The following is a 16,053-nucleotide window of genomic DNA, read 5'->3' as shown; positions in this document are numbered from 1 at the left end:
AGGTCTTTAATAGTGGAAACGGAATGTTTTGGAGGACCTCACAGAGATGGTTTGACTTAGAGACATCCTAAATAGGCATTACTCTGGATTTGGGCTTAATATGTGCCATCTGAGTTGCGAGATGAACTTACCACTGGATTTTCTGTGTGCAGCACATTAAGCATGTTATTGAAAACAAGATTTGTGTGCATGCAATATATTGGATGCCTAATATCAAGTACATTCTTGGAGATAAGTAAGCCACAGATTTGACTGCAGACAATCTGCTATGATGTAATATGTTTTTCAACTGCAAAGGAAATAAGATTCTTGTCTCTCCAGAGAAATGGAAAAACAGTCATTCCAGACGTATTGGTTCTGGGGTATAATGTTATGCTATTATGTGTTGGAAGATTAGAGGTAGAAATTCAAGCATGAGTCTCCAGAGGCTCGGCTAAAGGCACAAATCAGTGCCTTTTCCTTCTTTTAAGATGAACCATTAAAAACCAAGGGACTAAGGATTTCCAGTACTCTTACAGGGTGGGTTTAGAAAACTCATACATCAATATCATCGCCGTGTTCGGAGACTGTGAGTTTCTGAGTATCTCACAACTTGGGAGAGTTCTTTCCACACAGTGTCCACAATAAAGCTGACATGCCTTGTGTTTCAATTTCAATAAGCCATTAGGAACCTCAGTGTTTCTCAGAATCACCACAAGGCAACAGTACAACAACAACCATAGTTTCACATGCATGAAGTCCATTTTCCCAAGCTAGCCTGTGATTGTGGGACTTTCTCTCTGGAAACAATGAGAGAGAGCCGACAGTTAAGCTCAGAGGCTCGGTTCAATACAAAGTTAATCAATCCTTCTATGAAGCTTACTCACTTTGCCTGAAGTGGGTGGGTATGTTTGCACACAAGGTGCACTGAGGCACGCACATACATTTTCATTAAAACACACATAAAAGAGTCCACATTAGCATTCAGTATTTTGTACACTCATAGGAAGACACACAAGCTCCTCGTTATGACAGGCTGAGGGAGATCTTATTCATGATTTGCCTGCCTAACCACATATTTCAGTATGACTTCCTTTGGCAGCCAGTGTGTATTTGCAGTGTGTGTGTGCGCATGTGTGTGCGTGTGTGTGCGCGCATAGGCTTTAACCTTAATTAGCCTAACATTGGTCTAGTTTTGAAAACACACTATTTGTTCACTGTGCAGGAACTGACCACAGCAGCTGGATCAAGACCAAAGGCAGGACCTGGACAGGGTTAGCTACAGTGCAGGTCCTTGCCCACAGAAATGAATTTCACACACACTGATGAAACTTCCTCCTGCCAAATACAATGATGGCCATAGAGCAGGCTTAAACAGAAACAGAGGGAGAAACTCCCAGCCTTCTTAGTGTTGCATACTAAAGACTGCTACACAATTAAGTTTCCTAATGAATGTCTTTCCACTGTGATTCACTTCATGATCTTTAGATGTTAAAACATATTTTCTTTTTTGTGTGCTTCTGTCAGAGATCTGTGTCATCAGTGAACTAGAAGACCTGAGTGCCTCTGTGGATGTCCAAGATGTTTATACAAAGATCAAATGTAAAGTTGGCAGCTTCAATATCGACCACCACAGATGCAGGTAAAGTGCATCTCTTACATGTACACACATACTCATCAAGGGTTTTTTTTAAGTCAGCAAGCAGAAATTTCTTTGATGACAATGGGAGAGGCAGTGATAAAACTGAGACCCTCCAGTCCACAGAAAGTCTCTTTATCTACCAGGTCAACCTGCTGCACCCACAATTCATCCCAAGTACCACTCAAACTCTGTCAGTCCACATATCATATCAGTGATTTTTCAGCTTATTACCTCAGCCTCAATGTCTTTCTGGACTGCAGTTGCAGTTGTTACCACAGACTAACAGGCAGATGGACAGACAGACTAGACAGACATATTGAAAAGGCTATGGGCTCGCCCAACTCTGACTCACAGCGCAGGGGAGAATTCAGTCCGTACGTCAGTCATTTTCTCTGAGCCTGCGGTGTCTGAATCGATTCACAGAAACATTAACACGTTGTTGGGGAGGAAAACCACTGGGCGATGTTCCACTGCATCCTTATGGTAATCTCTCCCCATGTCAAGTTCCAGTCAAAATGGGGTAATTTAGCCCTGGGCTCTGAAATTATGAAAACACGTGCTGCCGCATGGTGAAAGTGAAAACTGCAACTTGAATGTGTCTGTGTTTCTTTCCATGCCCTACTGGTTTTTCACATCAATTAAAAGGTCATTTAATTAAAGGGCTTGTTTCAATATCTACAACTAAATCCTTATTTTCCTGTATTTCTTCCTCCCTGCCTTGATCACATACCTCTGTGATGGAGTCAGCAGCTCCAAGTGTGCTCCGTGTACGTGCCTGAGGTCTTGTTCTTTTGGGAAGAGACCACTTAGCAGGAGGCAATTCCCTCTGTCTCTGTCTGAGGAGATAATGAAACAGCGATCTATAACTCCAGCATGTTGAATCCAGCAAAGCGTAGTGTGTTTGTGTGTGTTGTTAAGTCTGTGTGCCTACGTGCCTGAATAGATATGTTCCTATAAGTGCCTCCTCCTCTGATTGAGCCAGGCAGTGAAAAGGAGATGGACCATCCTGGGCTCTGCGCCCATATTGAGCCCCATCATTAGCAATCAATGCTCTCACCACCGAAATGATAATAGATATTGATTCTGATTTGCCAGATTTTAAAATCACCTTAGCCATGTACAAGGCATGTGAGTACAGGTCAGAGAGGGAGTGAAGCTATGCTTTTGAAATAGGGCGCGGCAATATGGCCCAAAAAACATTTTATGGCAGTTGATATTGACAATTATCACCATAAATGTCAAATCATAATTTCTGCCAAGTTAGAGGCCAATTTTTGTGAAATTTGAGTAAACCAGATGGTTAATTGTTCTTTAAACTATTCTTGATTGTCATGACAAACACTTGCCAAGCAGCCAAACTTTTCACCAATCTGAAGAAGATTCAGTTTTTAATTTTTTATATTTATGTATTTGCATAATAAAGCAAAGACCAAATATACACCACAGGAGAGGAGAGCAGATTATATTGGTGGAATTTAAAAATAAAATCCTAAAACCTTATTAAAGAAATGTCACATAGTCAAGTAATCCACCAAAAACAATTATTAATCTATAAATACTTACAATACTAATGTACTGTACATTACAGGTAGCCTACATTTACTCAAATATTGTAGACTACTAAAGTACATTTTTGAGGTACTTAAATTTTACTTGAGTATACACATTTTTTTTAATTTACACCACTAATAATTAATGGGGGATATTGTACTGTTTACTGTGCTACATGGATTTGATACCTTTAGTTACTAGATTCAGATAATAATACAAAATATAATCAACAAATACATGATGATGTAAGCTATTATGTTGTATATATTATTATGGACTATTATAAGAGTTTATTGACCCCTTGTTGAAAATCACAAGTATGAGCAGCCTTTACTCTGCACGAACACACGGCGACCATGAGTAAAGACCGTTTCCCTCTCCTGCTGTCACTAATATTAATGTAATACAGCCGTAATACAGCCGCCGCCACCTTGCTGTTGTAGTAGTGATTGACAGCCAAGCAAAGTTTAAAAGGGCGGATTCCCATGTTCAGTTGGGGTGGGTCGAACAAGCAGCTGAATTTCACCCAGATGAGAGGGTTCACATGTGTGTGGAAACAAAAATAAACCATTTTTAACTTAAGTTATGTTTTTTTCGTAAGTTACGTGAATCACGTTTTTGAACATAACTTTCAGCAGTCACGTGAACCTTGTAACTACTTAATTTCTGGCATTAAGATACCTTTATTTACTGTTTAAACTGTGTTTTATAACGCCTTACCAGAAGTTTTTTGCCCTAAACCTAAGGTCAGTGGTTTTACAATATAAATCCACAGAAACTGCAGCCTTTTTTCAGACCGCGGACAATACGTGTATGCTTTTTTTAGAATGCGCCATTGTGCCGCAAGCCGCGCCGCGATACGTACCTATGTGCTGTAATTTCTGGTACTGACACAGTCTCATAAAGAACTGTTTATGATTGTGAATTCTTGTTACAGAAGAGGATGACAAAAAAGATATTTATTCTAAATAAACCAGTAAAAGCAAACATAAAAGCACACATATATGGAGTATAGAGTTCTACAAAGAGTCTAATCTAGTGTAGGCTTACAAACGAGAGGGAAGAGGGAAACTCATGCTGTGAAGGGATGACTAGCCCTGGTGGCTGTGTGAGCTGCTACAAAAACTGTGTCTTTGTTACAGTCAGTTTAAAGTATATTATCTGTAAATCAATGTCTGAGCAAATCAAAAGTTAGTAAAGTTAGTTTGCATATAAGACTGACTGTATAAAGCAAGATTAACATACAACTTTGAATGATCTAGCTATACGAATATCACAACAAATATACTAAAACAAAAACATATAAACAAAATCATTAATTACATGTCAAATCCTTTGTACTTAGGGGGAGAAATCCTTTTCGATGGAGGGCGTGGAAGGAAGTTTGATTTTAGGCTGAGTTTCAATAATTTGCTGCCTTGCAAATTAAGTTGCTGATTTGTCCTTGTTGTTGAGTTGAAGCTTTCTCTGGCAGTTGCGATGAACTTTGCATTCATGAATGCAACCTTGGTGCGCAGGGAAGATCAGAGTTGCAGTTGTTCAGAATTCCTTCTGGAAAGGAGATTTTCAGAGGAGAAGGCCTCATCTCAGCAGGACTCTGCAGGAGATGAGGGGGGGCTGGTGAATCCAGGCCTCTGCATTCCCTCCTGGAGAAAATGGAGGTGTTGCTGCTCTGGAAGCAGTGAAGAAAAAGAGAGATCAGAGGATTCTGATCTGATTTAACAGGAGACCACATTTGGTGTCACAGGTCTCTTGACCAATGATGTGATCTGTAGGGTCGGGTCATAAAAGCTGATGTCATGGGAGGAAGTTCCTTGCCAGGTAACCAAAATGGAGGTGAAATGCCATTTTGTGAGTTGGATCAGAATGCTGTTGCATTTTAGTCCACATCAGTTCAAATTCACAAATGAACCCAAGATTCACATGTGGTCCAATCACAACAATTTTTAACACTGATTGAGCATATGTTACATTTCTATCAAAAAACAAAAATGAAATCAAGATAATTATTGTTACTCTGGACTTGACTGTCTTGCATCCATCTCTGTTTCACTGTAGCCAGATTTACAGGCCACATGTGTTACATACAGCATGGAGTATCAACATAAGCCAGGACAATGTCAGTGCTTAGACAGTTTTAGAGCGTAAAGATGTCGTGGGTCATTATATCATACTGATGTGTTCTCCACAGGTGTGTGTCCAATTGCTTCTGAGACAGAGCCAACCTTAATCTCTTTAGTAGACCTCTATGCCTTCCTAAGTAGATAATGGGTCAATTTTCTTATTTCTAGGTTATTTCAGTTTAATGTGCTTTTAACAACATGGTCTCAACACACTTTTAACCGACCAAAGTTCTGGCAGCCAGAAGCACTCCATCACCCAAGCCAGGTTATAGTCATGGCTGCTTAGGACACAGTGGAGGACCTCTGGGCTCCTGGCCCACTCTAATCTGTATCATCCACATATACAAGAGAGCCCACAGGGGTTGGAGTCCATATTAATCATTCTGAGCAGATAATTGTTAGGTATTTCATCACCCAGCCCAGGTTATTTGTGTGCAGTGGGTCAGATTAAATCAAGCTTGACAGAGAAAATGTCTCATCTGGCGTTAGCTATCTCACCGCTGGAAAATGAATGGAAAGTTAGATAGGGCAGGCAAATATGCGAGGTGAATATATAATTGATTCCCTGATTGTATCAAAATAGGAGGATGACAAAACAGGGTGGAGGAGGGAGGGAAAATTAAAGAAAAGGAGTCCCTAAGCAATAAAAAATAAGAGGGCGTTGACGCCTGTAGGTGTGGGGCTCACTAATCAGACAGCAGAGGTGAATTAAAGGGAAACATAGAAGCAAGAAGGTGATTGGGAATGAAACTCTACAGGGGGGCATCTACAGTCCAGTGTAACATTTAGAAATTGGGAAGCTGCTTCTCCTTATTTCAGCCAGGTCTCCACTATCAACGGTGCTCCTTGAACTGTTCTGAAATGCAGAGACGCCCCCCAAGAGAGGACGGCCGGTGACAGTTCACCCTCATTCGCTCCAAGGAGCAGCTCACACAAATTAGAGCTGATGTCTTCCAGCTGTTCCGCAAATGGCTTGAAGCAAAGGATGACTGGATGGGAGCAGAGAAGGAGAGAAAAGAGAGGGATGATGGGAAAAATGAAGAGCTGTGGGGGGTCCATATGTATTAGTCACTCTCACAGCTGAGAGAGAGATTACAAAGAGATATTCACATAGGCTGACATACATGTGAAACACGCACCCATACACACTCACCAGTAGGCCGACTCATCTCTCAATGAACTCCTGGTAATGAAGAGGGAGAGCGGCAAGCTCAGGGTGGCGTAAAAGATATGATGCAGATGGTGTTGAACCGTTTCCACTGTGTGAAACATTTTGCCATACATGTGTTGTGCATGATTTAGCATTCTAGAGTAACTGTAGTAACACTGCGCATGTATAATCTGTGGATTTAGTTTATTTTGTGCTGCAAACTGAGAGTGATAATTGTTGTGTCTGTCTGTCATGTTAACTTATTTTAATGTCTGCTTTACAGGTTCTCTCTGCTCCAAATGGCTGGCCACTACAAAAATAATTATGCATCATATTATTTATGTTCAGATAAGTTAGTTGCATCATTAACCTTCTGAACCCCAATCAGTTTTGTGGCATATTTTGCTCCTGTCACAATTTACTCACTGTGGCATTGTTTTTCACTGCAATATGCAGTACAAGACCCCCTATGGGAACACAGGGAAACATCTGAAATATCTGTCTGATGTGCAGTATTACACATTTAAAATGCCAAAAAAATCATAAAATGGACAAAAAAGGAACAATTGCTTATATGTATACATCTTTTTTTGTATAGATGTGGTTTCACTGAGTTTTTGTCACATGACTGTTTTTGTTTATTACCCAAATCATTTACACTGCCACTCAAATGTTTGGGGTCACTTAGAAATCTCCTTATTTTTGAAAGAAAAGCACAATTTTTTAAAATTAAAATTACAGACCTATAGTCTAGACATTGTTAATGTGGTAAATGACTATTAAAGCTGGCAATGGCTGATTTTCTTATGAAATGTATATTATATATTGTCCTGTGTTCCTGTGGCACATTGTGTTAATCCACTTTTATAGTGTTGAAAGGCTCATTGATGATCAAAACACCTGAGCATTATGTTAGCACAATTGAAAACTGTTTTGTGCTGATTTGAGAAGCAATAAAATGATGCTTCCTCAGGCTAATTGAGTATCTAGAAGTAAAGTTGGAGATTTGTACAGGTTAAAATGATTATTTCTACCCTTGTCAATGTCTTTACTACATTCTTGATTCATTTTGTAACTCAATCATGAATAAAACAGTTTGTTTTCATGGAAAACAACGCAGACATTTCCTGGGTGACTCCAAACTTTTGAGCAATAGTGTATGTAAAAAAACATACATACACATACACACACAAAAAACACCATGGGGTTCAGGGGGTAAGTATCTCAAAGCACTGTCTAAAATTCATCAGTGATGGTAATTTTCCAATTCACCATTTACCTGCATTAAAGTCTCACTGCCGAAAGTTTGATAAAAATGTTAGTATCAGTCTGTGGTTCACTTGCAATATCTAAATGTAATTATCTTTTGCTGTTAGAGATATTATCAGTCCCTGCCACAACACTATTAGTAATCCCAGATGCCCGAGTTAAGCATGGCCTTGTGTGTCTCTCCAGGCCAGGGCAGGGCTTGCAATCTGGTCACTATGAAGGAGTCATTCTGCAATGCAAGGAGACAGCTGTGGTGAGGCTTCTGCCTGTCCCAAACCAGACATAGCAGCCTTAGGCCTCTATATGCTGTGCCTCTGCCATTCTGCTGCTCCTAATCAACGTCACTCATCTCTGCTGGACAGACAGGAAAAAAAAAGTTGTGGGCTATAACACAGATTGTCCACAAATGTAGTAATTTGATGCACAGTTTTTATGAAATAAAATAAATAAGAATACAAATAAAATAAATTTACAGAATAACATTCCCCTGTCTCTCCAGTGGCTCTGATTGGATGAATAATCAAGTCAATGAAATCTGGTGACCACTGATCTTCTGTGTGTGTGTGTGTGTGTGTTTTTTGTGGGAGAAGACGAGGATATGGGTCTCCATTCTCCTGTTGATGAAATCTTATTCTGGTGATGGTCTTATACTAGTACCTTACAAATAAAAATATGTTGCATAGAGCAGAGTTTACAATATTTTAGCAGTTTGATTTAGTAGAAATTGTAAAATACATAAAATGTAAAGATTTATCAAGTATTTTTCTCACTATGTATCATGTTTACAGGTCAGTGATTTTTATTGGCTTTAAACTATACTTTTTTTCATGCAAAGTACTGCTCATTCCCAAATAATCAGTTGCTTCATTGTTTTTATCACTGGATAGTATAAGACCATTCCACAATATTTCAGCTGGTTCAAGTTGGTGCAACTTCTTTTGGTTTTAATCAGTTTTTATGTAATTTTTACCAAAATGATCTGGTGGTTTCATTCTTTTCTCTCTTTTCTTCCCTGTTTGTCTTTTTCTACCCCTTTTCTATCTAAATGTATACAATTCTCTACTTTTCCCCTTCCCTGTGACTTCTTTTCTTCTCTGTCCCTCTCGGCATCTTCCTTCTCTTTCTCTCTTCCTTTCCTCTCCTCACCTCCAGTACGGAGGAGGGTGTTCGGAGCTCGGGCAGCTGTGGAGGAGTGGTCCTCTCTTGCACTGACAAGCTGAACAGACGCACTGTGTTGGTTCGACCCGTCAGCAAGCAAGACTCTTTCAGCCATTTCTCTGGCTTTTTCCCTCCTGTAAGAATCCAGCTCTTCTCCCTCCTTTTTAGGTGACTCTGCTAAATATCCATTAACAGTGGCCTAATAGAACTCTGTGCTCTCCTCAGAGACGTTCCAGACACCAGGGCTTTAATTTGGTTTTTAAAGTGAAAATGTTACTTTGGAATTTTTCCACTGGTTCTTAACTATAGTGACACGACCAATCACAAATTAAATCAATTGCATAATGCGTGAAAGGAAGATGCCTCTATGGGCAGTCATATAGCACACTCTGAGGAATGTACTTTAAACCTTACAGTTTGTTACAAAGTCTCTCAAAAGGGGGCAGATTTTATGCTTCTAGACAGCAGTTCATAAAATATTTAAATAAGAGGTATTAGGTCCACTGTTACTGAATGTTTTCACAAATTTTACCCTAAAATCTTTTAATCATGCAACAGATTGGAGATTATTTTCTTTTACTCGATGGGTATTTAAGTGATTTTTTTTTTTTTATTATTTGCTTGGCAAAGATTCTGATTCTGGCTTTTCTGATATATCAGAAAACAGTTTCAGAATTCAGCTGCAGTCTATAATTGGTTTTATAAGAATGAATGCTTACCAAAAGTTGACTGGGATCCAATCTAAATTTTCTGCACAGAATATGAATAATTTTGCTCTAGAACCCTTTTTAGCTAGTAGCTTCAGCTTGGCTTTTTTAGAATTGTATATGATAACAAAAAGGGCTGTTTTTTTGGCTGAGGGTAAGTCTTTTTTGTTCTTTAAACAAAGTCATGTTGAAAACTATATTGCCCAGTTTCTTGATAAAGATTTTATTTAAGTCTTTTGATACGAAACTTTTTGCTCAAAAGATCTTTTAAAAAGAGTTGTGTTATTTTCAGCCTGGCTTAACCCTCATCCAAGAAATCAGACCAAAACAGTGTGTGTATGCTATTGCTCTGTAATGATCAGTGTGATTTGTCTTGTCTGACCTCTGGCCAGACGGCAGCCAAGGTCCTGGAGGGCTCTCACCAGCAGCACGGCTTCCTGTCCATCACCTATACCCAGGCTGTCACCAAAAATGTCCGTCACAAACTCACCACCAGGCCCGAGCGGCCAACGCGCAGCGGTGCTACCACTGCAAGTCAGCGGCTGACCGCTGATCCTCTGGCTGACGGCTCACCTCAGTACCTGAGAGAGATCCTGCTGACAGCCCAGCCCTTTGATGTGGTGCTGTCCTGTCCCTTACTGGCTACTGTAGCAGGGGTGTTCCAGGTCTGTTCCCTTAACTGTGTAGTATTTCAAGGCTTGAGCTGTATGTGGACTCGACAACAAACATAATGGTTGACAAAACATTAGGTCCTGTATACACATTTAAAGTAATTTAAAAATCATTTGACAATATAAGAAGTAAAAAAGCCTCGAAGATCAATTAAAAAATGTATAATAAGGTAGTGGGTATCAGTTTGATAGACTCTATGTTGAGGATTTATTCTAATGAATTTAATATATGTATTTTTGACAATGCCTTTTCAGGCTACCGTACCAAGACGCTACAGGGAGCGTGGGAAGTCAGCAGGCCAACCAATGAGAAGCCACACACTGACCTCTCGATGTTTGCCCCTCATGTACATCAACACCAGCGTGATCAGGGTCTTCTGCCCTGGGGCACAAGACAAACATACTGCAGCAGGTTAGAGAACTACTTGTCACGCGCTCTTGTGTTGTCACGTGGAGAACAACAATGGGACAGTTTTCATGTCACTGGCTGTGTTTTAGTTTCTGCGGTACAGAGGCCCCACATTTAACATTTGCTAAGAGAAATAGTTGAGGTTCTGAGGAACCAACCACAGTTATACACACTCCTACAGAATATAAAATCATTGTCAGAATGTCATGCATTGTAGATGGAGACTTGTTTTGTCTGCTGATAGTAATGACTAATAGTGGTTAAGCTCTGTAAAGCAGTGGTTTGTGTGTATGTGTTTTTGTACTCTCTTCATATCCCACAGTAAATGCATTAGTGTGTGTGTTATGTACATTTTTGTAAGCATTTTTAAAATTGGATATGTGGGATGAATGTACTGACTGTTTAACCCTCAACCCCAACAAGCCATTTTTGGTTCTTTTTACATTTTACTCACTGTGGCCTTGTATTTCACGGCAATGTATAAAATCTTTAAGTCCTGCACCTCTATGGAATCGGCACAATCATGGCTAGAAGTGAGAACAACTTAAAACTTTCTTTTTAAGAAAAGGAAGAAGAAAAAATGCAACTCAAATTACTCAAATAGATATATTTTTTTATTTGAAATAAAATGGAATTTATATACACAGCATTTTATATATATGACACATCTAAGTGCCCACAAGTATCAAAAATGTTGAGAAAAAAATTGGGTGTCCACATGCTTTACACATTTAACTATTTACATTTTTACAACATTTTTGTGTAAACAGCCTGCAGTTCTGTCCAGTGTTCAGTGAATATTTGGCACGTGACCATTTATCTCAGCTAAATCAATCATGGCTTCACAGTGTTGCTGAGGAGCTCAGAATTTAATGTTTTTAACAGGATGTAGTTATTCCAAACATTTTATTTTTGGTGACATTTTTAATGAGACATAGAATAAAGTGATATCACCATTTTAAACGGAAACTTGGGTAACCTATGATCGTTTCAAGGACTGTCGGCGGGATGGTGCGGTTCTGTACACATGTGAACTGTATATATCTCCTTGGCCTCCATATTAATTGTGTGCCTGTGTGTGTCACACTAGATCCCCATGTGAAAAAAGAGGACACCCTGGTCTTAAAGCTGGGTTCCCTCAGCATGGCTCCTCAGGCTGATAACCCCCTGACCCGCACTGTGCTGCGAAAAGACATCTACCAGTAAGACAAACTCTCTCTCCTCTCAACAACCTCTCTGCTGATCTGCAATATGAAAGTTCATTATGCTTTGTTTTCAGGAAACATTTGCAGAAATCATGAAGCTTATCAGTGCAAGTTAAATGCAGAATTATCTCATTTCTTCTCCTATTCCTAATAACATTACTTGAACAGTATTTTGATTTAAAAAAGACAGTCTTTATTTAATCCGTTGCTATTTTCCTTTCTCTTCTGTTTGCACATGCTATCTGTTTGTTTTCATTTTTTTTATTCTTCTTGAAAATACACATTGCTGGTAGAATTAGACCACCACAAAACTTGCTATATGACCACAATTCATTGCAGGTGCCATTCAGATTTGTGAGTCGCACTCTATAAAACCTGTTGTGTTTTCAGTCTCTCTGTGTGTGTCCACGCTGTGAATGGGTGCACTTCTGTGTCCTCGTGTTGTTTGATGTCTCATGGGAGGTTCCTAGGGTACAGCGAGTGACAGCGCCACATAGTGGATAAGCTGCCCCAGCAATGACAGAGCAGTGAGTGACACCTTGGGGGTCTGCCGGGCCCTCCAGCTGAAACACAAGACTGTTGACACAAGCCCCCCGTGCCATGTGGATCAAAGCAACTAGGCAGGGAAAACCTGGACTTCTGAGGGAAATAGCTCTGCGCAAAACACATTTCCCTGCTATAGGCAGCTCAAAGAATCTGGATTGTGTCATAGCTGCCTCAAAACCGCAGCCCCACAGCTTGTGTGTGTGAGAGAGAGAGAGCAGTTGTGTGAATGGGCAGATATGGAGCTGGCAAACACATGTAATGAGGGAGATAAAAGTGGTGCCAAATGCTTTGTGCAGCTGCAAGTGAGATGTGAGCTGACACAAGACGTGAAGTGGAGAAAAGGGGGGGGGGGGACGAAGGTGGACAACAAAAGGAGAGGAGAGGCCATTTTGGGCTTCATTGCTGCCTTCAGTTGGTGGAAGTGTCATGTGCAGTGAGATTACATGGAGCAGGCAGGCAGAGGGGGTCTAGGCCTTTGGGCACGCCTGACAATCTGTAACCATCAAGGCAATATGGAGAGAAATTCCACACTCCGTCCAACATTGTCCAAATTTCTTCCAGAGTTCGAATACCCAAACTATCTCTCTCACAGTCTCTAATTACTTGTTTGATGTGTTGAAGCAAAGATTGTATTGATCAGTAACCATAGCTACTGTTTTGCAGGGAGTTTTGGGGGTATTTTTTTTATCCCATCTAGTTCCCTACAGTGTGCTGTGCTGAAATGTTTGCTCTTTGTTTTGGTACGAGTTAGTACAGCTAATTAGTAGTAACTACTCTGTTTCCATGGAAACTGTGCCTAGATTTATTTTTGTTGACATGCTGGCCATGTTGTTATCAAGTCAGATGATAAATGATGATCTTGTGGGCATGGAAAATAATCTAGAGTTTTTCTCAGACTTTCGCCCCAAAAAACAGTTAGACCAGCCATGCAATTTTACCCCATATTGGCCAGTAATGTTCTGCCTGTGGTAGTTAGAGGATCGGTGGCTCTGTGGCTGTGGTGCCCACATCTGCTCATAGACACAGATTGCCTCGCACGACGCTCCACCCTGGCCTGAACACACACACGCTACCATGTAACCCTCCACACGCACACAGTCAGGCACTCACAAACACATAACAATCAGTCATGCATTCACACCCAAACGTGCAATGAACACAACCGAATGCTGCACCTATGCACGCAAAAAAGCACATATACATACTCTGTCACAAACAATAGCATCAGGCATGGCCATGTGTACAAACACACCCACATTCACTCACCCCCTTAACCTCTACACACAGAAGCCAACAGCCACCACTTCCCTCTCTGCAGTGAAACCCAGGAATTATGTTAAACCACTCTCTGTGTTCATTCTTCCATTTCTAACCATGCATTATCCTCACCACCTTCCCTGTTCACATCTGCCCTCCAATTTAGGATGATCACACTTCTGAGTCACATGATTGATAACCCTGAGATCAGGGACTTGTTGACATACCATTACCAAGCACTGTTATGTGCTTTATCTCCGCTCAATTCTCTGCTGTGAGTGCTCCCCCAAGTCGTATAGAGAAAGTCAAAGTGAGAGTCTGTAATCATGCAAAACCAATGTGTGTTTACAATCTATAACCAACTGTGGCTATAGGAAGAAATATGTCTGTGAGTGCCGGTAGCCATTCGCTGCATTTCTGTTTAAAGCCCACCACTAATTACATCCGTTGTCATAATTGAATGACTGATCTAAGCAGCCATGCTGTTATTGTGTACTGTACATGAAATGATTGCCTCAGAATGTCTCGAACCAGGATTTAGTGTGATGCCACCCTGAGAGAAGACGAGAGTGAAGGCTAAAATAGCGAGTATGTGTAAACATCCTGACGGAGCATGTCTTGATACTGTTCAACTAACACTGTTCCTGACACACTTCAAAGCTCCTCAGCTTCCCTTTCAGCCTCAACATTTTCAGGGTACAGTGTGTATTTATCGTTTAGAGCAGATAGATTTCCTCAAAGAAGGTAAAATAAACCCGTTAGACTGTAAAGCTGTAGAGTTAAGTTGATATCCACCCCCAGGTTCATTTGGTAACAATTAACATGGTTTCATTTGATCATGTGATGTTAAATTCTGTCTCCCTGAAGGAGTAGGTCCCCAGCGGCCTTTTTTACTAAGCAGGAATTATGACACGGAGCTGCAGGCTTCCCCTCTTTTCTCCCTCTCCATCTTAAGCTACAAGGCCGCTGTCAATTTACACAGCTGAAATCATTTTCCTGTCTTGAAAAAAGCGTGCTTTTTCCAAGTACACGAGCCGGCGGCCCAGGGAATGTCCAGCATGCGTTCAGCCCTGACTTTCTTGTGGTTTGCGCCCTCCGTAAAAATCTCACAGATCTTTTACTCCCCACTCCGATTGTCTCTCATTCTCTCTGTTTTTCTCCTTTTTCCAATGAGATTTTTTTAACTTATGGAGCACTTAATTGAAAGCTTCTTGTATGCTGGGGTGAATGGGGTACACTCTTTCAAGTACCATGTGGAGATTGAGGCATGGAGACATGTTAAAATGTCTCAGTGAGAGTGTTAAAACATTACATAAGTTTGCCAATATCCTAGCCTTTTATAAACTTCACTAACTTTCAAAATAATAATCAAATTTAACTGACTTGAACACTTTACTTATTCTTTTTAACATACTGATCTTTTCAGCTGATGTTTTCGAAATGAAATAAAATATTGTTTGTTGCTTTGGGTAATTTGTAGTGCGATTTTTAACACACACACACACACACACACACACACATATATATATATATATATAGAAATATATATATATCATTAAATATTTTATATTTTATGCAACTAAAGCTAAAGAAATCCTTAATGATATTGTCTAAATAACTGTTTTAATTTGGGGAAAAAAAGAGACTTGAATAGTTGAATAATTACTATCAAAGAAAGTTTAAATGCCGAAGGTTTAACTTAAACTCTTACATGTGTGTTTGTCCCTTCGTACTTGCATCTTTGTGTGTGTACATGTTTCTGTGTGTGTGCTCATGTTTCTGTGTGTGTGTGTGTGTGTGTGTGTGTGTGTGTGTGTGTGTGTGTGTGTTTGTGTCTTAAAATATCCTGCACATTTCCCGACATCCCCACACCTAGATGACACAGCTCTAGATTCCATCACACACTCGGTTACCTCATGGTCTGTCAGAGGAGACTCAGGGAGCATCCCGCTGCCGCAAAATATGGTTTTTGTTTTTTTGTTTTGATTAGTGCACATGCCTGCGTTTCCATGGTAACGGCAGACACGGCTGCTGTGTCAGTGGTGATGCAGAGCCAAGTCAACATGAGGTGGCTGTATCAATATGACTCTGTCTATTTCACTCCCGCCTCCAGTGTCTTTTTCTCATACATTTTCCAAAGTATGTCTGTTCTTCCTGTAGCTTTTTTTTTAATTCCCTCTTTTTCTCCACATTTTCTTCTCTCTTCTATGTTTGTTCTGGAGTTTATATCCACCTCTGCTTCTTTACTTTAGCATATTATGTTATATACCCTCATCACGTCCTTTCTCATTATCACCATTTTTAAAATGTTTTTATTGCTGTATCTTTTCTTTCTTTTTCTTCTGTTTTCCTCTTTTTTTCTATTTTTCATACCAGCCCTGCTTTT

The 16,053-nt window shown here is 40.1% G+C and overlaps 1 protein-coding gene across 1 annotated transcript in view; it reads left to right on the top strand.

Annotated features, from left to right (window-relative positions):
* Nucleotides 1-16,053, top strand: part of LOC131976529 (intermembrane lipid transfer protein VPS13B-like) — a 353,761-nt gene that overhangs the window by 191,969 nt on the left and 145,739 nt on the right. The window contains exons 27-31 of the mRNA XM_059339603.1: nucleotides 1,507-1,621; nucleotides 8,867-9,008; nucleotides 9,972-10,244; nucleotides 10,506-10,662; nucleotides 11,750-11,861. Of these exons, the coding sequence (XP_059195586.1) occupies nucleotides 1,507-1,621; nucleotides 8,867-9,008; nucleotides 9,972-10,244; nucleotides 10,506-10,662; nucleotides 11,750-11,861 (799 nt within the window). The remainder of the gene's footprint in view (nucleotides 1-1,506; nucleotides 1,622-8,866; nucleotides 9,009-9,971; nucleotides 10,245-10,505; nucleotides 10,663-11,749; nucleotides 11,862-16,053) is intronic.

Source organism: Centropristis striata, chromosome 8, assembly GCF_030273125.1.
Source record: "Centropristis striata isolate RG_2023a ecotype Rhode Island chromosome 8, C.striata_1.0, whole genome shotgun sequence".
In the NCBI taxonomy this organism is placed as follows: Eukaryota; Metazoa; Chordata; class Actinopteri; order Perciformes; family Serranidae; genus Centropristis; species Centropristis striata.
The sequence above is the reverse complement of the archived record's forward strand: the minus strand, read 5'-3'. Positions and strand labels throughout refer to the sequence as shown.